Raw genomic sequence first — 25,197 nt, forward strand, 5'->3', positions numbered from 1 at the left:
TCAAATTTTAATCTTATAAAAATAATTTTTTATTTTTAATTAAATTTAATATAAAAATAAAATACAATGAAAAATAAATTTCCTCCTTATTTTCTTTCTTTTTTTTTTCCCCAATTAAAATCGTTAATTCAAACGGACAATAAGAATTTACAGGAAAGTTTATACAATATTTTTTTTCAAAATACATAATTTTTTCAATAATACATCAAAGCGACCCATTGAATTTAAACCGTTAATTAAAGAAAATGGCATGTAGCTATTATCCTATACACAAAGGATGCGTAAATGCGCACATATTAATATTAAAAACTAATATTAATATGAAAACTTTGCAGGAAGTCTGCTGCCATAAAATTTATATTCAAAATTGGCAAAAGAATATCAATTTCCCCCTTGTTTTAAATCAGTATGTTGTACATGGAAAAGGATATGCACATCTCAAATCTGTTTCAGCTAACACAACACATACAGTAAGCATTTGGGGGAAGAAGAAGAAGAAAGAAAGAAAGAACGAAAGAGAGAGGAAACTATTAAAGACAGTTTGTAACAATACTGCACAAATGAAAATTGTTTTGTTGAGATCCTTCATTATACGGTAAGAGACGCGCCATTATCCGCTGCTGTAAGATTGAGTATCATTGTAGCTGCCTTCGGAGCCCTACAAAACAAAGGTTGCAACGTGAGAGAGAGAGGCAGGTGTCCTAAGCACACAGGTAAACAGTTTGAACAGATTAAGGACAAATCAAACAGATTCTTTAACATGTTTATCAAAGTGCTTTTAACCTATTCACAGTATGATTTAAACTTATGCCAATGGCAGCTCGCTGTAGGGGGACTGTCATCCAGCCATGAAGAAAATATGAGGGAAAATAAAATATAAAATGTATGAGAGAGAGAGAGAGAGAGAGAGAGAGAGAGAGAGAGAGAGAGAGAGAGCCATCTTGTTGTTTTCATGATGAAAAGAACATATTTTCAAATAATGGCCTTTCTTTGACACAATCAAAATGAGTCCTCGCACATAATTTTATTTAGCTCTACAATATGAAACAGAACACAATGTAGCCCTTGAATTCATGCTATTATTAAATCATGCATTAAACCACAAATTTAAATAGGAAAAGTATCAAGCATGATATATATAATTTGGAGCAGAGATCCAGATTGATTCAGCATTCATTGGACGCATGCTGCATGTGGATTGATTCCCCTTGGCTTGTTCTCTTAAGCCTTCCACATAGCCTTAAATGTCGAATCAAAGTTTAATATTTTAATGTTTTGCGGAAATTGTTTGATAGACAAAAGCATGTAAAGTTGTTGTGTTTGTTTTATTTCAATGAATCAGATAGACTACATGCTATGTTTGCAGGGTGCGAGCTATGCTTCTTGGATTGATTTCTTAACTTAATTTTCATATAATTTCATTTGCATCAACTTTCTTGCTATTTTGCATTGGATTAAAACTACTAAATTTTCCACAAAGAAAATTCAAAGGGCATATCCAGATGCCCAGTGCACCCTACGATTCATTGAACTTTCCAATTTGCAATTTGATTCCAAAACTCTAATTTTCAATTAACAACCTTTTCAATTATTGGAATCAAATTAATTTTTGCTTATGTTTCCATAAAAAATTAAAATAGAATAAAATAAGGTACAATAACTTAGCATTCATAACCCAGGGGCAATGAAATAGTCCCATAACTTAGAATGTGTTGGTTGGAGGTAGTTGACTGTATCGTATAACTTAGCTTCAATCACCTAGAAGTGGTCTTACCATTCTTAATCCAAATTAGTGAAGTTTCAAGCTATTTAAGGTTTGCCAAATTAGAGGTGCCACCATTTTTAGATTCTTGGTTTCCAAACCCTTCAAGTGAACTTAGAAGTCGTGGCTATGGTGACCTATCAATAATCATTAACCTTAAATGTACTCAAAAACAGACCCAACTTAGAAAGAATCCCTCATTCCCCTAGATTGAGATCCCCAAAACAAACATTTTCAATATCCAAAACAAATAAAGAGAGTATTTTTTGTGGCCCCAACATGGATGCAGATGTACAGTTAAATATTATGAGGAAGAAAGATGGAGATGGCATTGTTACTGGCCAGCTAGTATGCAGGTATGTGCTATCATTTGCAATTACATCAACCCAAGGTCAAGTTTCTTGCCAACCACAGAGATTGATGATGTATACAAGCATAAAACTTAGTTCTAATTCCATTTTTTATTGAAAGTATTTTATTTGGTAATATCTTTTAGCATATAGGTCAAGATTGCTCCAGGGTTTTTCTTAACTTGGGAAGCTTCTATAAATGTAATTTTGATGCATTTTTTATGCATGAAAATCTAATGAAAAGAGAATCTGAAAGGCAAGAGTAGGTGGCACACATGCAAAGAGGAGAAGAGTTCCCATCTTATGATGATTTGTTCAATTATGCGTGATGTTTATGCAATGTTTTTTTTTTCATTGGAGTTCAATTGATTATGACAAAGGCGGTAATCAAGTTACTTAGCTAACAAAATGGTGACTGAGTTGTTAGGCTATAGGTTTGGGGTACATAGAGAAGTGCATAGATGAAGAAGGTTTGAGCCTTGGCTACCCATTTGTGTTTTTTGGAGTCTTTGGGGCAAAAAACACAGGAGGGTCTTCAGTTTCTAGGGGAAGTTGTGTACAGCTAAATGTTTTTATGCACTGTGACCACATAGGAGAGTTGTACATGCATTTTGGCACCTTGTAACAAATTTTTACTGATCAAAAGGGCTAAAAAAAACAAAACAAAATATATGGAATTGTGCCCATAGTGTAAATCTTATTTCATGTATAGGTGAGATAATGATCTTGAAGCTTTCTTGGAGTAATTGTATGGCTTTCAGTGGGGGAGCATAGTTTCTTTTTGTTCTTGAGCATAACCTGGTTTGGAATCATGGGTGAGGATCTCTTTTATGGCAATGAAATGGTTCCCTGATGGATTATCTTCGGTAGGCTGGGAAACAGCAATTAGAACCACAAAAAATGGGCTAATTTTTGGAGTTAGGATTGAGCAGGCATGGGAAGTGGATTTCTGTGTTTATACCATGTGGGTCTATGGGAGATGGCTAGAGTATATTTACCCAAGAATTAGTTTGTTGGTTGAGTTGCTTTCTCCTGCTACTGGTGTCATTGTTTCAGGACTACAGCAAGGCCAGAGAGAGTAGTATTTCAATAAGTTGGAACAGAAAAGTCCTCTGTGGAGTGACTGTGAATTCATGATGGTGAATCGAGCAAAATCATGTGCATAGTGCAATGTAGAGAGGTAGGTGGAGCAGATTGAAAATTCAGTGCCAAAAGGCAAGGATCTGCATATGGGGAATACAAGGTTGGCTTCAGTGATGGCTAGGATTTCTGATGGAGATCATGGGATGGAGTGTGCAGGATGCTTGCCTATCATGTTGTATTTGGGCCACAGCTTGGAAATAGCCCTCAGGTGCGCCAGCAGAATTGGCTTAATCAACCACCCAAGTATGCTGTTAACAAGGCCTGAAATAGTACTTCAACTAAGCAGGCACACAAACTACTTAACTATGAGCAACAACGGGGATGTCCAATGTAAGGTTTGGAAGCAGATAGATACTTGGGCTCACTAGAAGCGAAGTTGGGCTGGTGGAGAACAGGAGAAGGGAAGATTGATTAAATTGAACAGCAAAAAGGGACCTCTCAAGCGTCTGTTGAATAGATCAACTGAAGGGAAATGGAAAGCGTTAATGTTGTGCAGTTTTCAGAAATCAATCACTGGTGGCTGGTGATTGTGGGATAAGTTGCAGGGATCAGGAAGGGTAGAATTCGCAAAACAGTTGTATGCACAAGGGGCTAAGGTTTCAACATAGATTTACATAGTGCTTATAAAGGAGATATTGGAGATGAGCCTCTGGTTGCTGGTAAGGTCATGAAAAGGTTGATCCTACCAAGTATTATACTCATAGGCAAGTGAGTTTTAAAAAGAAATATGGATGGTAGTTATTGTATTGATGAAGAATTGGGGTGATGGTGATGACACGAGTGAATCCAATAGTGAGTTTGCTTGTGATAGCAGATTAGTACTGGATAAGTTTTGTGAACATTGGATATGCCTCTGATTCCTCTGTTGTTGCTGGTGATAGTTTCCATGTGTCACAACTCCACTTGAAGGTTTATTAGAGGGTTCTCCTATTTTTGAGGATAACTGGATGGATTAAAAGCAACAGGTGATTGATCAGTTTGAAGATGGTATTTGCCTATCCTGTCTCCTGCAGATGAGATTATTTGGAAAGATTAACACATTTGGTTTGCAGAATGGAATGGAATACTATTTTGGGTGAGAAAACATGATAAAATCAAGTGAAAAATTATATTTCATTCCACTCATGCATACCAAATGTACAATTAGAAGCTCAGCAACTAATGGATAAAACAGGTTAGTAGTTGACCTATTTTGGATATCGGGACCAATGCGCACCCTTTCCTTCATTGCTGGGTAGTGAGACATCTTTGGCATGCTTTATTTTCATATATTGATGAAGCATGGGTAGCTCCACAAAATGTGTATGATTTCTTGCTAGTGAGCTTTCCAGATTTTGAGAGAAGTAGCAGAGATAGGAGTATATAGATTTGTGCAGTGTAAGCCATCTTATGAACTCTAGCTTGAGAGGAACCACAAGAATTTTCAAGGATCAGACTTCTCCTTTTTCTTGCTTCAGGATAGAGTTAATTGTCAGTTCTTTCTAGGCACTCTTTTGCAATTTTTTGGGGGATATCGCTGTCCAATCTTCTAAGGAATTGGAAGGCTGTGTTATTGTCATATTTTTTGTGGCGGATGTCTTATCCTCCATCTTTTGTACTTTTTAGTCTCATAAGTGAAAGAGAGAGGGAGAGAGAAATGAAATGGGGCCAGTGGGAGTCAGGAAACTTGCATCATTCAACTAATTATGATGGAGAGGATATAAAAAAGGTTGTCCTAATTAGTTTTTGATTAGCATGTTCCCATTTTTGTCTTTTGTTTTTGGTGTATTTATTTTGAGGTTCCTCGTCCTTCTATAGCTTGTAATTTCTTTTTCTTCTCTCTTAATATATTGCTATTGTCAGAGAGAGAGAGAGAGAGAGAGAGTTAGGAAACTTACACTGTTCAATTAGTTATGATGGAGAGGATTTTAAATAGGGTTTTCCTAACTAGTTTTTTTTCACCAGTCTGTTTCCTTTTCTTGTCTTTTGTTTTTTATTTTTCTAAGGATTCCTCCTCCTCCTATAGCTTGTAATTTCATTTTCTTCTCTCTTAATATATTTCTTTTGTTATGCGCGCGTGCATGTGTGTGTATGTGAGTGAGTGAGTGAGAGAGAGAGAAAGAGAGAGAGAGAGAGAGAGGTGAAATGGGGCCAGTGGAGTAAGGGAACTTGAATTGTTTGATTAATTATAATTGAAAGGATATTAAAAAAGGTTTTTCTAATTAATTTTTTTTTCATTAATCTGTTTCCTTTTTCGTCTTCTGTTTTTGGTTTTTCTATTTTTAAGAATTCCTCTTCCACCTATAGCTTGTAATTTCTTTTTCTGCTCTCTCAATACATTTCTTGTGAAAAAGCTAGGTTATTATGAATGGTTATGTGAAAATTCATATAGACATTTACTAAATTATTGTCATTTGTATAGGATATTTGGCATCTATCAAGATGTGGGCAGCCACAATGATGCAGTATAAGAAGCAAGGGATCATGAAAAATACTTGTGGTGCCAACATTATGTAGGGATTCCACACATTGAACCTAAAGTCTATTACTTATCAAACCATCATCATCTTTGGATGCCAGCCCAAAAAGTTTCTTCCTTTATCTCTATAGAAAATACTCTTGTTTTGTTGATGAATTTTTTTAATGGAAAGAAATACTTTCTCTCTAGATAATCATCATTTTCCTGAATTTTCTATCAATTAACTAAGGTGCATGCACAAAAAATTTGCATTCATGAGAAGAGTATCAAAAAATTACAAAACAAATAAGACACTAAAATCTATAAAATAAGGAAAAGACATAAATACCATGACTCAGGTGTTTGGTACAGGGAAGCTGAATTGCCAAAGCATGACGCAAGCATGTCGGTGTTTATTACTCCTGGACTAAGTGCAACAATTGCAAGTCCACTGGGCAACTCCTTTGCCACAGACCTCGTCAACCCCTCAACTGCCCATTTTGAAGCACAGTAAGGTGCTACCTGTAGCATATTATTAGGTTGCCGAAATGAAGCAATGATGTATAAGAAAAAAAAAAATTGATTTCAATTATGAAAGAGGGAGGAAACTCAAGACCAAGGTTATCAGAAGCAGCCTGTGTCCATGTGAATGTAAACTCTATTGCCTAATCTGATCTTGATACATTAGCATTTCCAAATAGAGCAGATAACAAATTCATACAAATGACATGTGGCCTAGCACTCTAATATCCAGATCCTTTACTTCACCTGGAGTACCTGTTCCTCATACTTGGATATGTATGACACATCTACCCTGTTTGAACACTTCAAAATAGTGGGAAAATCTGAAAGGGAAGGCAGGAAAACAAGTTTGATACATGGGCATCCACCCACCTGACACATACAAGTCCATGTAACATAGATTTAGCACTTAACTAGAATCAAACAAGACCTGCAAAACCCCCAATCCCACTCCTAAATTATTATAAATCTTTAACTATTATTTGCGGTGACTAAGCTAGTTAGCTCATGAGAATGGACAATGCTTCCACCATTTCAGTGTCAGAAGCTACTATTTGCGAGTCCTTGCTCTATTTAAAACCGGGAAACTGTAATATTCACTTAAAAAAATAAATCAGGATTTATGCAAGAGAATTTCAGTGAAACTTTCCCGATTAACAACAACCAAAACAGCAGCAATAATACTAAAAATAGTGGTACTAGCAGCTATACTAGAGTAAATTGACAGAATAAGAATAGCTCAAAAGTACAGCCATCTTTGCAGTTTTACCTGTGCAGCAGCAGATCTTCCCCACCCTGATGACATATTCACAATAACACCTTGCTTGTTCTCAATCATACGAGGGATGAAGTGACGCAATATATTTGTTGTCCCTTTTAAGTTAGTATCAATGACAGTATCAAACTCTTCTGCTGGGACTTCCCATAGCCTGTTGTTTTGATTAATTGTACCTGCATTGTTCACTGGCAGATCCCCACATTCAGTGTTACATTTGCACCTACCTAGGTAGAATAAAGGACGAAGACACAGATATAGTATCAAAATCAACAGAAAAAGTGGCACACAAGAATAATATGATGTCCCACCATCCCACCATCCATTATATTTCCCCTAGATTTTCATATTAGAAATAGTTGTCCAGAAATCAGCCCCTGATATCAGAAATTAAACAAATTTGAAAGATAAATTGTATAAACAAGAAAGCACAAATTCAGCTATAAGGATTTTTTTTTTTGACCCAGGAACTGCCACAGGGCAGGGCCACTTAGTGACCCACCCCTGCAGCATAAACCTGGGGGTATACCCCACCCCCCAGTTCCCCGAGGTATACCAAGGCACATGATGCACAGTGCGGAATCAAACCCAGGCACTTGCCTGCAGTCTGCCCTTGTCCACCTGAACACACCGTGGGGGGCAAACAACTATAACAATCTATTGTCCTCCCTTAGACTCAGTTTTTCTCTATTCTCTTTCTTAATATATTTCCTTTGCAATAAAAATAAAATAAAACAAAACCAAGAAAGCACAATTTTTTTATTTTCACAGAATAACTACACAATAATAATTATGCGATTTATGGGCAACTACAGTTCTAAAAATTGTCTCAACATGTCAACAAGCATCATATATCCAGCACACCCTCAGCAGCCTAACATGAACATGTCAAGAGATAATTTTACACTTGCTTCCAGGCAGACACATGTTGTCAACATGTCAACAAGCATCATGCACACCCTCAGCAGCCTAACATGAACATGTCAAGAGATAATTTTACACTTGCTTCCAGGCAGACACATGGATATGAATTACGTTATATCTATATATTTTGAAAAAAAAACATAAAGACTAAAAACTCACAAAAGATGTAATTATAAGTCAATTATTGGACAAAAGTATCCTTACTTTTAAACATCAATTTTTATAAATCCAACATTTCCAAAAAAAAGTAAATCTTTACACCATATATAGAAATATAGATAGTGTAAATCATCTAATTGACAAAAATATTCTTATCTTTTAAAAGTAAGAGCAAATATTCTTAAAAGAAATTATTTTCTATGATATATATACATAGAAAGTAAATTCAATCAAAATTAAATAAAATTCAATTTATATTATCTAAAAGTTAATGCTTCAACTAAAAGAAAAAATTCCGTTTGGTTAAAAAATAAAATAAACTAACATTATGTACAGATATCTACATTTGTATCTATACTATAATAAATTAATAAAATTAAAATATCCATATATTTTAAAAGAAAATAAATTCAACCAAAATTAGGTAAAATTACATTTATAAAATCTATTACTAATATGTTAACGATTGAACTTAAAAATTTTAAAAAAGAAAAATGCTTCACAACACAACCCCACACTCCTTTACCCAGTTAGGAGCCTTGACATTATATAGCATGACTCATATATATATATATATATATATATATATATATATATATGTATCATACATAAAAGTACAAATAGTGTAGCTATTTTTGTAGACAAAATGTTATTATCTTTTAGAAATAAGATAGTATTTTGAAAAAATTCAATTCAATAACACGTAAAAAAAAAAAATTTCCAATAGGTCAATATTTGGACCTAAAAAATTCCATTTTATAAGAAAAATAAAATAAAATTAACAAAATAGTATTATAAATGTTGAATAAAAGGTGCATCCGAAAATAAAATAGGTAAATTCCTCTTATGTCTTCTAAAATTATTGTAAAGTGTCTAACATCATTTTAAAAAATAATAATATAATTTATAAAAAATAAATATTAGAAATGAAACAATAGAACTAGAAGCACCCTCCAAATAATAAAATTTAAATTTATTTAAAATTTAAAAATTGATTAATTGATAGTTAATATTAAACAAACAATAACAATAAATTAAGTGTTTAGGTAGCAAATCACAATTTACAAATTGTAATAAGTTTATTAATATTCTCATGGGAAGAAGTAGTCATATATCGAGATTCTTAACTATAAAATAAAGAATAATGAAAATATACTCATTAATTTTTTTTTTTATAATTCTATGTAAGCATTAAAATTCAATATTTTCATAATTTTAATTAAAATATTCATGTCAATACATATATTTTTTTAGATTTTTTATTTCATTACATTTACATGATTTCATAATTGTACCTCATGTCAATATTTTTTGTTATTATTATTATTATTTATCTAACAAAAAGTAGACAAATGCAAAACCATAACAGTCCTCTCTGTTAGAGATTTATACTGAAAGACATGCTTTATGTAATCAGTTTTATTGTTTATTGATAACTTCAGTTATTCCATTTTAATGAAAATCTTTGTGAGCAATGTTTGCCTGACATTGTCTATTTAATGATTATGCACCGTGTCTTTTATTCTATATAGTCAGTGATCTAGTGTGTAAAGTACAGCTTACACGCAGAAGATTAGATCATCAGTTCTTATAGAATATAAGTTTATTGTTCACAGTCTTAAATGGAATTGGACACACCATTAGTAGGACTGTAACACAAGGTTTTAATAGGTCTGTCTTGACTATAGGGAATGGTATAGTTTCAACTCCTTGTGCTAGCACACTTTGTGTGTATTGAACAGGACCGTCTTGGGGTAATTATTTTTATACTATTAATACCTCATGATTATTATGAGTGTTTATGCTCTTAATCCTAATATGATTATTGGACACATGCATGTAGTGTTTATTACTTTGATACATAGAAGAGTGAAATTCTTTATGAGTCAACAAACTCAGTGAGTTGGGTAATGACATTATGTGTATGGTGAACATTAATAATTGATGAAATCCACGTCCTGGTCTCAAGATTAATGATACCCCCTTAAAGAAACTTATAAGTTTTGATTGTGTCAAACCCTACAGGTGGATTTTGAATCGGACAGATCAAATAAGTTAAGTGGAAGGTCCCAAGGAATTAATATGTCAATTAATTAAATTGTCAGTAATTTAATTTAATTAATGGGTATCTGTAATCTTTACATGAGGAGATAAATAAGCATTTAATAATAGGACCTCGAAATTTAATTTCGAATATGACAGGGAGTGCAATTATAATTCTTTGGTGGTATGAATTGTAATTAACATAATTAAGGATTAAAACGGGTCGGATTAGGAATTCTTAATTACATTGGAAGCCCTAGTCATATTTGCCCAAAGGTCCCTGTTGTAGCCTATATACACGTGCTCCATTCAGTGGCGAGGGTTAGACGAAAACGCACACACAAAGGCCGACGTCTTCGTGAGAAGCAAACCCTAGCTGCCGCTAACGAGCCCACTCTATGAGGAGCAAGGCGTGTTCGAGGAATACAGTAGAAGATCCCTAGTCTTCATCAAGAGTTCTTCTTCAATCTCGCAGATCCGAGAGTTCCTCTTCGTGCTTGCAGATTCGGGAACTCTTCTTTGTGCTTGCAAATTCGAGATCAAACCAGAGTGATCTCGCAGGTATGATCCTAATCACGTAATTAGGATTTGCAAGATCGAATTTTTTTGTGATCCGGGTTTGAAAGATCAAATTTTTGTTTAACCCGAGTATGCAAGATCGTTTTTTATTGTTATCTGTATGCACTACAATCAGATCTTAGGGCTATTCCACAGCAGGCCCCTTCAATTGGTATCAAAGCCTCGGCTGATACTGTATACGGATAATAATAATACCATGTTCGTCAGTTTTCGAACCAGCTTTTGCGTAGGGTAGAACGTGTGCATGCGCTAACTTCTGTTTTGCAGCGTTCCGCCTGGTTATTATGGTCACATGAATGTATGGTTTATGATTGCGATTGTTTAAAAATTCGTAGCATGTGAACTCCACATTATGGAGGCATAGGATTCTGTAATATGATGCAGCCTCATCCGAGAAGGAGACTCGTAGCATGTGAACTCCGGTTATGGAGGCTAGGATTCTGTAATCTGTCGCAGGTTCATCTGAGACGCAAGCACAATTGCGGCGCATAGCAATGGCGAAAGCTGGGTGAAACTCTAGTTGTAGAATAGTGATCAGATGGTCGCTGGCGGCGCATAGTAGTGGCGGAAACGAAGAAAAATCCTAGAACAGTGTTGCGGTTTAAATTTGAATTTGAATTTTGAATTTTGAATTTGAATTTAAATTTAAATTTAAATTTAAATTTGAATTTGAATTTTAAATTGAATTTGAATTTAAATTTAAATGGAGGGTTTATAAATAGACTTGTAGCCACATTCTACAGGCCGGACCCCCGTCGACCGCCGGCACTCCATAATGGCAAGCAAGGAATCACGATTTTATGATGCGAGCTGCTGGAACATAATAGCCAGGATTTTTATTATATCATATTTCTTGTTTATATATGCTTGCTTGGCGTGTTTTTTGTTCTTATGTTATGTCATTAGAATGTAAGATTTAATATTTCAAAATTAGTCTATGCATTTGCAATTAGAGAATAAAATTAATTCTCAAGTTATAAAAAAAATAAATAAATAAATAATTTAAGGAATTTTGGAATTTTATTTATTGTTTGTATTTTAGTTACCAATATTGGAATGTTAAATTTATTGGAATATTAAACTCGTGCAAATTTGCATCCCACATGAATTAAATAACTAAGTGAGTGAGGGAATTTATTACGTATAAATCCCATGGTCTCCATCACTAGTTTATAGGTGATGTAATTAATTTTATGAGATGATATTAATATCTTCCTCCCCATCAGATGGAATTAATTACAGACTCACCAAGTATAAACTCTAGTAATTGTTAGTATTGGGTCACCTCTCCATCTGGGGGATTCACTACGAGACAATAGGTCTAGTGTTATGTGATGGTATACACTTGGCTATGAATAATAGTATTCTCACCATCTGAGTCACTGCTACTGTTTATAGGACCAAATTAATTTTTCTTGGCATGGTCACTTGCCTGGATAGTAAAAGTAATTGGTCCTCACCACAAATATTGAGTAATAGACGACCTCCCATTGAGGCATATTACTCACGGTGTGCTAGGTTGCTGACAGATTCTTTAAAAGAAAAATATTGGTAGAGGGAACCATATTCTTGTAATTGAATTAAAAGTTTATTATTGCTCATCATATTTTATTATAATATGTGGTTCTCGGGATTAAAATGGATTTCAATCCCCTGGGTGTTATTCTCAAAGAAAACAAACTAGTTGGACCTAATTATGTTGACTGGAAAAGGAACTTGGACATCGTACTGACTGCAGAGGAGTACAAGTATGTGCTCGTAGAGGTATGTCCACAAAAACCCGGTGAAGGGGCAACCGATGAGGAAACCCAGGCTTATCGGAAGTGGATTAAGGCTGATGAGATGGCGCGGTGTTACATTTTGGCATCTATGTCGAATGTTCTGCAACATCAGCATCAGTCTATGCTTTCTGCCTATGATATAATGCAAAACCTCAAAGAAATGTTTGGGGTTGAGAAGACCCTGGACCACCCAACACGTATATCTCATTCACTAGTAGTTAAAACATGTTTAGCGGTGATATCTACCAATAACTGGTGTGTAGATACGGGAGCCACTAATCATATTTGCAATTCTTTGCAAGGGTTCCAGCAAACCCGCCAGCTAAGTGATGGGGAGATTAACGTATTTCTGGGAGATGGCACGAGAGTGTCAGCAGTTGCAGTAGGAGATATTCGCATTTCTTTTGGTAGAGATAGGATTTTAATATTGAAAGACTCTTTTATGTACCTTCCATTAGAAGGAATTTGATTTCAGTTCCCAAGTTGGTGGATAATGGATTTTCCGTTTATTTTAATGACTTGATTGTTATTAAGTCAAATAAACGTTTTATCTATTCTGGTACATTGGTGGATGGTCTTTATATTATTAATCATGTTTCTCCTACAGTGCAACTAAATGAAGTGAATAACACTAATAAACTACCATATAAGAGAAAGAAACCTTCTGAATTGAACCAAACTTATCTTTGGCACTTACGCTTAGGTCATGTTAATCTGAGACGGATTTCAAGGTTGGTTTAGAATGGACCATTAGGTTCATTAGAAGTGGAGGCACTACCAGTCTATGAATCCTGCTTAGAAGGTAAGATGACCAAACAGCCCTTTTCGGCCAAGGGCTATAAAGCAAAAGAGGCATTAGAACTGGTTCACTCTAATTTGTGTGGCCCCATGAATATCCAGGCTAGAGGTGGTTTTGAGTATTTCGTTACTTTCATTGATGATTACTCAAGGTATGGGTATATTTATTTGATACGTCGTAAGTCTGAATGTTTTGAGAAATTTAAGGTATTTAAGACAGAAACAGAGAAGCGTCAAGGTAAGTGTATCAAGACACTACGATCTGATCGTGGTGGCGAGTACCTCTTAGGAGAATTTGTGGATTACTTATCAAAGGAGGGAATTGAATCCCAGTTGTCTGCACTTGGTATGCCACAATAGAATGGTGTAGCAGAAAGAAGGAATAGGACTCTTATGGACATGGTCAGATCTATGATGAGTAATTCAGATTTGCCTAATTCGTTTTTGAGGCACGCACTAGAAACAGCAGCCTATATTCTGAACTTGGTCACATCTAAGTCAATACATACTACACCCACAGAATTGTGGACTGGGCGCAAACCTAGTCTACGGCATGTTCGAATATAGGGTAGTCCAGCACGCATATTAAAAGGGAAAACAGATAAGTTGGAATCAAGGACAGATGTCTGTTTATTTGTTGGCTACCCTAGAGGAACGAAAGGTAGTTTAATTTATTGTCCTAAGGATCAAAAGGTCATTATTAGCACCAATGCTCGATTATTAGAAGAGGACTATGTAATGAATCACAAACCCAGAAGTAGGATTGTTCTAGAAGAGTTGAGAGGAGATATACCAGCTATACCAATAGTGCAAGAAGAACCACCACAAGACAGAGTTATTGACATCCCATTGTCTCGTTGTCGTGAGAGGAATGTTGTAACTCGAGCTGAATCTGACCCATCACGTGCAGCTACCATCAATACGTCGGTTGTACAACCAGGGCAAAATGATGGTGCACAAGGATCAGAATCAACACAACAAAACGTGCCTCGTCGTAGTGGGAGGGTTGTACACCAGCCTAATCAATATATGTTCTTTGGAGAGTCTTATAACAGGATCCCTGATGAACTGGATACTGAACCCGGCAACTACTACGAAGCACTTCAAGATAAAGATGCAGAACTCTGGCAGAAGGCTATGAAATCTTAGATGGAGTCCATGTACTCTAATCAAGTCTGGGATCTTGTAGAGCCACCCGAAGGAATAAAACCGATCGGATGCAAGTGGATCTATAAGAAGAAGAGAGGAGCAGAGGGGAGGGTGGAAACCTTCAAGGCTAGGCTTGTAGCGAAAGGGTTTACTCAGAAAGAGGGAATCGACTATGAGAAAACTTTCTCGTCGGTAACCATGCTAAAGTCTATCCAGATTCTCTTATCCATTGTAGCTCATTTCGATTATGAAATTTGGCAAATGGATATCAAGACAACTTTCCTTAATGGAAGTCTTGATGAGTGCATCTATATGGTGCAACCAGATGGTTTTGTAGCAATAGGCCAATAGCACATGTTGTGCAAGCTTAAGAAGTTCATTTATGGACTTAAGCAGGCATCTAGGTCTTGGAACATCCGTCTTGATCAACCCATTAAATCTTATGGTTTTGATCAATGCCCGGATGAATCATGTGTATACAAAAAGCATGATGAAAACGTGGTGGTATTCTTGGTGCTATATGTGGATGATATCTTACTCATCAGAAACGATGTGGGGGTATTATCTTCGATAAAGGTATGGTTATCCGGATAGTTCGACATCAAGGACTTGGGAGAAGCCAGTCACATCCTTGGGATCAAGCTTATGAGAGATCGCAAGCAAAGGATATTGAGCTTATCACAAGCTACTTATGTCAATATGATTCTTGCCCATTTTAGCATGCAAGATTCCAAGAAAGGATTACTTCCTTTCAGACATGGAATCTCTCTATCCAAGGATCAATGTCCTAAAACACCGATTGAGGTGAAGAACATAAAGGCAGTTCCTTATGCATCGGCAGTAGAAAGCCTCATGTATGGTATGCTTTGCACTAGACCTGACATCTGTTTTTCCATAGGCATGGTCAGCAGATATCAGTCTAACCCAAGGCGGGAACACTGGACTGCAGTAAAACATATAATCAAGCACCTGAAAAGGACTAGGGATTATATTTTGGTTTATCAGGTAGATGGTCTAGTACCAATTGGGTACATAGACTCAGATTTTTAGGTAGATAAAAATTCCAGAAAATCAACCTCGGGAAATGTGTTTACCCTAGGAGGTGGAGCCATTAGCTGGAGAAGTATCAAGCAATCATGTGTTGCTAATTCCACTATGGAGACCAAATATGTGGCAACCTCTGAGGAAGCAAAGGAGGCCGTTTGGCTCAGGAACTTTCTATTGGATCTAGGAGTGGTGCCTTCAGTACAATCGCCTATTACACTTTACTGTGATAATAGCGGGGCGGTTGCTAACTCAAAGAAACCCAGGACCCACAAGAGGGCAAAACACATCGAGCGTAAGTATCACCTGATACGAGATATCGTGCAAAGAGGTGATATGATGGTAACCAAGATTGCATCGGCAAGCAACCTGGCAGACCCGTTTACAAAGATCTTACCAGCTAGTACTTTTGATAGTCATGTAAAGGGAATGGGAGTGAGATGTATGGCAGCATGGCTTTGAGTATAAGTGGGAGATTGTTAGAGATTTATACTGAAAGACATGCTCCATGTAATCAGTTTTATTGTTTATTAATAACTTCAGTTATTCCATTTTAATGAGAATCTTTGTGAGCAATGTTTGCCTGACATTATCTATTTAATGATTATGCATGTGTATCTTTTATTCTATATAGTAGGTGATCTACTGTGTAGAGTACGACTTACATATAGAAGATTAGATAATCAGTTCTTATAGAATATAAGTTTATTGTTCACAGTCTTAAATGGAATTGGACACACCATTGGTAGGACTGTAACACAAGGTTTTAATAGGTCTGTCTTGACTATGGGGAATGGTATAGTTCCAACTCCTTGTGCTAGTACACTTTGTGTGTATTGAACAGGATCGTCTTGGGGTAATTGTTTTTATACTGACTATATAAAACAATTAATGCCTCATGATTATTATGAGTGCTTATGCACTTAATCCTGATATGATTATTGGACACATGCATGTAGTGTTTATTACTATGATTCATAGAAGAGTAAAATTCTTTATGGATCAATAAACTCATTAAGTTGGGTAATGACATTGTGTGTATGGTGAACATTAATTATGGATGGAATCCACATCCCGGTATCGGGATTGATGATACCCCCTTGAGGAAGCTTATAAGTTATAATTGTGTCAAACCCTGCAAGTGGATTTTGAATCAGACACATCAAATAAGTTAAGTGGAAGGTCTCAGGGAATTAATATGTCAATTAATTAAATTGTCAGTAATTTAATTTAATTGACGGGTATCTGTAATCTTTACGTGGGGAGATAAATAAGCATTTAATAATAGGAGCTCAAAATTTAATTTCGAATATGACAGGGAATGCAATTATAATTCTTTAGTGGTATGCATTGTAATTAACGTAATTAAGGATTAATCCGGGTCGGATTAGGAATTCTTAATTACGTTGGAAGCCCTAGTTATATTTGCCGAGAGGTCCCTGCTGTAGCCTATATACACGCGCTCCATTCAGCGGCGAGGGTTAGATGAAAAAACACACATAGAGGCAGACGTCTTCATGAGAAGCAAACCCTAGCCGCCGCTGACGAACCCACTCTATGAGGAGTAAGGCGTGTTCGAGGAATACAGTAGAAGATCTCTTGTCGTCATCAAGAGTTCTTCTTCGATCTCACAGATCCAAGAGTTCCTCATCATGCTTGCAGATTCGGGAGTTCTTCTTCGTGCTTGCAGATTCGAGATCAAACCAGAGAGATCTTGCAGGTATGATCCTAATCACATAATTTGGATTCGCAAGATCAATCAAATTTTTATTGTGATCCGGGTTTGAAAGATCGAATTTTTGTTTAACCCGGGTATGCAAGATCGGTTTTTTTTTGTTATCCATATGCACTACAGCCAGATCTTAGGACTATTCCGCAGCAGGCCCCTTCACTCTCAACACACATTCATATGATTGGAATAACACAAAAAAAATTCAAAAGGAATGTAATAAACTTGAGGCATAGATGGTCGCGCGAGGAGGGGGGGCAGGATTTTGAGTGCCTTGAAGGTACACAGCCTAGGAAACTCCTCCTTTTTTATTGTTGACAGGTGAGATTTTCTTTTATGGCCTGTTTGTAAGGCAAAAGGACTGAACAGAAATTCCAACACTTTCGGAAGCAACTGTCTCCGTCAACAACCAACCACCTTTAACCTTGCTACCCAAAGAGGTAAAACATTTCTTGGGCAATTCCAATTTTTTGTTGGAGCATTGGTACATGCCAAAAATGACTTTCAAAAATACTTTTTTTTTCAAGAAGATGAGAGTTGTGGAGGGATGTTAATTAGGATTTTGGCATGAACTGCAGTTTTGTTTCTTATTTTCAAAACATGAACATGAATGTATTGCACCCTAAATACACACACAGGAAATACGATTATGCCAAATAATCCCCACCCCACCCCTCAAAAAAAGAAACGAAACAAATAAAATAGAAATAGAGAATCCCAGCCCAATCACTACAGAAGCTAGAAAAGAGATTTGAAGCAAGTAGATCTTGGGCAGGGTACTCATAAGAAAACGACTTTGGATTTATAGGATTCTTTATGACAATAGCAGCATCTACAGTAATTTAAAATTGAAGAAAGCATTTATGTTTACATGAGCGGTACACCACATGGAAAGCAGGATTGTTGGTCTAAAATGGTGCAGACAAACACTCAACAGCCTCTTTTAAAGGTTTCTTAACTGTTCCTAACATCCAAAGTCTCTTACCAGCTTTAACTCCTTGTCCCAATAACTGAGACACTTACAGTCCCCAAAAAAATAAGCAAAAGGAAACAAAAGAAAATATTCCCCAATATGGTTTGTAAACATAACTATTAAAAATTCATACGCTTTTGAATTTCAACCAAAATAAACCAATGCATTAAATCAAGCAGATAAAACACTACAGAAGGGAGGAATGGAATGAGCATTCAACATTCCATGAGAAAACTACATTGTTGTTAAGCAGGTAGGGCTGTTCAAAGACCCACCCAACTCACTCAAACCAAGCCAACCTGACCCAAAGAAATGGTTTCAAACTGCAAGTGGGTTGGTTGGTGGGTCCAATTTATGTATAACCAACCCAACCCGATCCTAACCAAATGCAAATGACATAAAGACAAAAATAAATAATAATAACAAGGGGACCTAAATATAAGTAAGTTGGTTGATGCTATTGTTTTTCTATGGAAAAATTACAAATACCCTCTATGGTTTAACTCAAAAATGAGGAGGTATCCTGTGGTTTCAATATGACCACTATACCCCCTTGTGCGTTCTAAAAATATGTAAGATAGTAATTCTATTATTTTCTATGAATAAAAGGTGATGAAAAGACCAAAAAATCCATAAACAACTAATTATATAATAATATTAATTAATTGGATTAAAATCCATACAATTTTAAGGCTTAATAGCATGAGCTTGCAAGGTAAATTGAGATCAAGTACGGATTTGACGTCTAAGTTGCTGGAGAGGAGGGAGTAATTTTTCATGAATGTTAATCAAATTAATTAATATCCTAATTGTTTTGTGGTATTTTAGCATGTTTTTTCAATAAAAATTAATGAGATTATGATTAATATAGTTTTGGAAAGCGCAAGGAGGTTTAGTGAACATAATGAAAACCACAAGGTACCTTGTTTTTGAGTCAAACGAAGGGGGTTTTCGTAATTTTCCCTTCTGTTAATGAGAAATCCAACATTTATTTAGCTCGAATGACACTTTCACATTAGTGTTTACAAGGTTACATATCTTATTATGTTTTGCAAATTTATCTCGCATATTTCTTTGCATTAATTTTCCTTGTTCCAAAGAAGCTAAACCCCCAAACCCGACCCGACCCACTCAACAACCAAACAGAACCAAACCTTATAGTCAAAGGTTTGACTTAGGATTCAAGACTCACCAAACTGATGAGGTTGGGTCAATCAAAATTTTAGGCCCAACCCAACCCAACCCATGAACACCCTATAAGTAGGTGCTCTTCCATATTCCTATGTTATTACCTATAAAGGCCAACATAATCTTATGCAAGAAACAGCAGTCGAAGTTGTGTTGAAGAAACTCAGTTTGTCAAGGCTAAACTCCGAGGCAGAGCTGCCCCTATTGTTAGGTATCCAATTTAAGCTGATGCACTGTATGCAATTCATATGGTTTATCAACTTCCTCAAGGGTCATGAGACTTGGAGATCCAGATACACTGTTTAAGTAGGGTCAACCAAGAAGCATGTTAAGCCCCCACTTGCCCTAAAAGCATAAGCAGTTAGGTTATGAGTCAATAATGCATACCAAGCCTTAACATTCCCCCGCACATGTCACCACACCCACACATGGAGATAAACAAACAGTTTCTTTAGATAAGATGGCAAATGTAATTAGAAGAGAAAGAAATTACAGTGCATTATAGGATAGGGTATCCTCCAAAGGAAAAAGAAAAAGGTACTAAAAAACAATCAAAAACTAAAACTTAAGCAGCAAGTCTCTCCAATTGCATTGCAAATCAATGAGCTGAACCTCTGGCAACACTCCAAATAGAGAACATCAAAAGGAGACCAAAAACACCCTTCTCCACGCCATCTCTTCATCCACCTTCCTCCCCCTAGAAAATTATAGAATTACGCTCCAAACAAATACTCCACACAATTGCAAAAGTAGCACACATCTTCACAATAATTTTGCTCTTTCCTAGAACCAAAACCCTTAGAACTTCTTAGAAAACAACTTTCCAATGTCACTGGGAAATCCCAAGGCTCCCCAAACAAATGAAAGAGCCCAGACCACATGCCCCGCAAGAAAGAACAATGTAGAAATAAGTGAGCATTCATTATAATACTTCAATAAAATAGGAAACAAACATCTAGTGACTACACTTTCAAAGATCTTCTAGCATGGAACCAATCATTATTACTAATCCTGTCAAGAATTGCAGACCACATAAAATCCCTGATTTTTTAACATTTCTGGCTTTCCAAACCAAAGAATGCAATGCAAAATGGTGCCCATCTACATCATCTTGAGCTGATCAAAAAGAGTTACCAGGAAACTCAGCCAACCCACCCAGAACCAAACTCTAGAACCAGAATGAGAAGACAGAGTAAAGGCATCTACAGCCTCAAGGCATGGTTGATTCCCTAGCTTCCCTCTCACTCATATTCCCCCTCAAATAAAATTCCCAAGAGGCAGTAGTACCCTCAATAATCAAGAAGTTATAAATTGGAGCATTAAAACAATTGGAAGGACACGTAAGGCAAGGAAACACAGAACAAAAAGGAGCCACACCAATCCATTAATCCTCGCAAAATTGTGCTCTATCCCCATTTCTCGCCCCGAATTTAACTCAAGAAAAGAATAATGTGAAACCTGAAAAATGAATTTCCAGGGACTGCAATAAGTAGCATTAATCCTGATGCTGGCATCCGAAGTTTTCTGCTGGATTCCAAATCTAGTACAAATTACTTCATGCCATTAAGATCCAGGTTCCAAAGGAAAATACCATTGCCATTTATATGCCAAGGCAATTTTCTTAGAAATCGATTTACCCAGGCCCAGACCAACCTCAACTTTAGGGAGGTAAACGAACTGTTAATGGTTATTTAGTCATTTAGCATTATTATTATGTGTTACAAGTTATGTTAGTAAGTGTGAGTCAGTAAGGGTATTATGGTCATTGGTATTGTAATTGACATATACTATAAATAGAGGGAGAGACCTTTCATTGAAGTTAGGTCATCCATTTTACCAAATTATTCAGCATTGTATCAGAGCATGATTCTGAAACCTAAACCATCATTGTTACAACCACCATCAAAACCAGAGCCTAAAACCCTAAATTGACTGCACGCCTACCATCATAGAAGAATTTCCAGCAACAATATAGCCCTAGAAAACAGCCAGCACTTGCCAGAAGTCAGACCAGCCACTGGAAATTTCCTGGGTGACACTGCCAGTTCAGGAACACAAAATCTGCTATAGATTTTGCAAAAAAACAACACCATAGCCACCCACAAACAGTGCCAATCTGCCCCCACTGAAATCCGATCTCCAGGCAGTGCCCCATGCGCCCTCACCTGCCGTTAGGCTGCCAGGGCCGACCCCATGCTCCAGAGCATGAAGCTACTTTGTTAGGCATGTTTTTGGCCTGAATTCCCAGCAGTACTTGAATTCCTGTAAAAACATAATGACCTTTTCATGATGTTTTTTGTCCAAAAATCTCACCTTTTTTAATTGCTCATCTGTGGCACCCGAGTAATGGTTATTTGAGGCTTCATGAAGCTGTTTGTCAATGGTTATTGAGTTTATTGGGTCTGAAACAGTGGGATTTGCTGTGTTTTTTATTCAATGTTCTAATTCCTTCCATAGACCAAATATCAAATTGTTGGGCATGTGTTTTGCTCAAAGACCCAATCTTTGTTTTTGATCATGCACTCATAGTAATCTGTTAGTTGTTATTCGGTGTTAGTAACAGCCATTGGTGACTCTCTTGGAGCAGTGGTAGTGTTCATAAGCTGTTTTTATGAGGCTGTGGCAGTGTTACATAAGTTTGTTGGTTATTTGTCCATGGTAGCTTCAGTGGTTCACCTCTCCAATTATTCCAGTGCTGTGTGTTGGTTTCTAGGGGCTGTGTCTGAGTTTCTTGGTGCTGTGCAGCCTGGTACTGATTTATTTGTGACCCGTTCATGGTGGGTCACCTTGTTCGTGGTTGTTTTGGTTGTTCCAACAATTAATCGTGTTATCATTGGTCTAAGTTTGTGAGTATTGGGATGGAGTTTGCACATCCCAAAAGTATGGTTCCCTCATTAGTCACATGTTTGAGTGAACTGCGTATTGTGACTATATCAGAGGTATCAATCGTCTCAACAGGCATCTAATCACATTGCATCTTTTGCCCAAAAAGATTATTCTACAATCTGTACGTTGTCTAGTATCTTCACCTAGTCCTTGGATAATTAACTCTGTTGCCACTGACCATATAACAGTAGCAACCAATGTCTTTTCTGCCCTCCTATCCTAAAAATCTACCTCAAGTTACCCTTACTGATGGTCCACTATTGCTGTAAGTGGATAGGAACAGTAAATCCTACTCCTTCCATCTCTCTTTCTTTTGTTTTATACATTCCTAAGTCCCCTTTCGATCTCATGTCAGTTAGTAAGCTTACAAAGTAACTAAATTATTCTTTTACTTGGGCCAAGGAATTGTTGAGTTTAGTTAATAGTTTACTATCTGTGTTCAGTATTATTTAGTATAGGATTATGTGTATTTGGGGTGGTTCATAATATTTATGTAATGCTGGGATTTGTTTGTAATTCAAATAGTTTAAGGGGTATGAGTGTAATTTTTTTGTGTTTAGGCTCTCTTATAAATAATGTGTGAAAGCCATGCTGTAGGCAGTTGTTGAATTTTTTAATTGGAACTGAATGTGAGTTCCCCCCTTGTATCTCCTCTCTTCTCCCTTCCCCTTCCTTCCTCTCTTTAATTTTTTCTCAATTCTCCCATGGCTTCAGAACCTTGATGCTGCCCCTGCATCATTATGTTATGACTTTTGACTTTTTATTGTGTTCTTTAGTATTTGTTTTTCCTTCGATGCATGGACTTTTGGTCCTTTGCGTTGTATACCCTCTTTAAAAAAAATTTCTCTTCTCACCAAGAAAAAATGATAATTTTGAACAAGCAAGTGCTATAAAAGCTCTTTCTAGTCCAAAACTCATTTAGTCTTAAACCATGTGATTCAGTAATGCTCTTCAGTACTCCCATGATATAGATATTTCAGGATTAGTGTCCACAAAATATGGAAATACTAGCATATATTTAAAATAGTAATAAAATAGTGTAGGAAAAGGCATCACACTGCCATTTAAAATAGTAATAAAATTGAACCAAAAATCAAAACCTTAGAATATGATGAGAGGATAGGGTTCTTTTAAAAATGAAAACGTTTTACAACCCACGAGTTCACTGTTCCAAAATATGGCGTTCAAACTTTCATCCAGAACCAAGTTCAACAATACAAATCTCCAACAGGTAAAGAAAAGCTTGTATAAAATGCTCATCTGTCAGGTATTCCAAGGATAGTGTGCCACTTGCATACTCTAATATACAACAGTTCCAAAAGTTGCACCGTAGAGGGCACTCAACCAACAAGTTCATGAACACGAATGAGAATTTTACCTATGATATCTGGCACCCCCTTATTTTCCATCACAACACGCGCCATCTCCTCGATGCTGCTATTTGATTTCTACGAAGACAAGGCTAAACAATTATTGTCACAAACTAAAACTCACATTCGAGAGAGAGAGCGAGAGAGAGGACAGACCACATCGGTGGTGAGGAGGAGATGGTTATCGGAGGGGAGCTCGGGACGGAGGGAGTCGAGCCTCTCCTGAGAGCGAGAGCAACCAATGACTGTGTGGCCTCTCTTGGCCATCTCCAGAGCTAGGGCTCTGCCCAACCCTTTGCTGACTCCAGTTATCAGCACCTTCCGATGACCTCCTCCTCTGCTCATCGTCGCATTCGTTCCTTCCTGCGTCGGCGCCGTCTGTGACGTCCTCATTTCCCTTCCCTCCCTTAATGCTTCAAATTTACGCATCACACCGGTGGCACGCGCCACTGTTGGCAGAGTCCTGAGGGCGTACAAAATTATTGGAAAATCGAAAACTGGACTGAAAATTTTGATTTTTTAGTATTTGATTTTCGATTTCGATTCAAAAAAAAGTCTATTTTAATTTTAATTTTAGTTTCATAAATAGAAAAAATCGATTTAAATCTAAATTATATATAAATTAGTATAATTAATATGCATTACGATATGATTGGTCCATTATTCTAGTTGTAGTAGGCTGCACCACACTGGATATGCTCCCTTAATATAAGTGAAATTCTCCTAGGGCTTCTTCTCAAATTCCCTTAATATAAGCAAATTTCATTTTTATTGATCTATGGTCCCATATACTTATTTTACTCATGAATGGTACAATTTCATTTTGATGGATTCATGGTTTCATTGCGAAAAAGAGGAAGCCGCATTTTACCCTTGAACAAGTGAGTTGTATCTCCCAATCCTCCTTTCGGGACAACTAATAAGCCCCTCTTCATATTACCTTTAATTTACTTCTAGTCCTTTACACATTCCCAATTCATTTTAGATAGAGTCATATAGAAATTTGATAGCATTTTTTATTGGTCATGGTCAAACAATAATAATTTGCTACATTTTAAGAAAATAACATCTAATTTTATTGTTACATTCATTAATTAAGCTTCAGGCATTCAATTTGAGTTTATTGTGGGAAATAAGTTGTTTTTACCGTGTATATGGACACCATCTTGATTGTTGGTTTGTATTCTGTTATACTGCTTCTCAAAATTATATTTCTAAATGTGTGCAAAAAGCCCTCAAATTTTATATCTTAATATAGAATTTATTTGACAAGCAAGCATGTGTTAGGGTGTTATCTATAGTTTTTCTTTCAGCATGAGATGTGTCCCCACTATCTTATGGGTCCTCATGTTCCTATAGAAACATATTAAACATTTTACTATTAGTTTTTCTTTTAGCATCAAGTGTAGTGTGGCGTTTACCTCTATTTATATATGTTATGTTGAAACATGTCTCACATGAAAAGTGTAATATGGACATTTTTGGGATTAATGAATTAAGGAGGTTATTGGCTTTTAAAATTCAGTGAGAGTTAATGGGAAGTGGAAGAGTTTTTCCTATTTATACCTACTTTTATGGGGAGTGG

At 36.3% G+C, this 25,197-nt stretch overlaps 1 protein-coding gene across 1 annotated transcript; it reads right to left on the reverse strand.

The window, feature by feature from the left end:
* Positions 1 to 354: 354 nt before the first annotated feature.
* On the reverse strand, positions 355 to 24,333 carry LOC131164731 (NADPH-dependent pterin aldehyde reductase). Its single transcript, XM_058122160.1, has 5 exons — positions 23,769 to 24,333; positions 23,621 to 23,690; positions 6,984 to 7,177; positions 6,042 to 6,214; positions 355 to 658 (listed from the first exon to the last, which is right to left on the reverse strand). The coding sequence occupies exons 1-5, from the start codon at positions 24,039 to 24,041 to the stop codon at positions 589 to 591; spliced, it is 780 nt and encodes a 259-aa protein (XP_057978143.1). The 5' UTR covers positions 24,042 to 24,333; the 3' UTR covers positions 355 to 588.
* Positions 24,334 to 25,197: the final 864 nt, after the last annotated feature.

The sequence above is a fragment of the Malania oleifera genome, chromosome 9 (genome assembly GCF_029873635.1).
Source record: "Malania oleifera isolate guangnan ecotype guangnan chromosome 9, ASM2987363v1, whole genome shotgun sequence".
Taxonomy (NCBI): Eukaryota; Viridiplantae; Streptophyta; class Magnoliopsida; order Santalales; family Ximeniaceae; genus Malania; species Malania oleifera.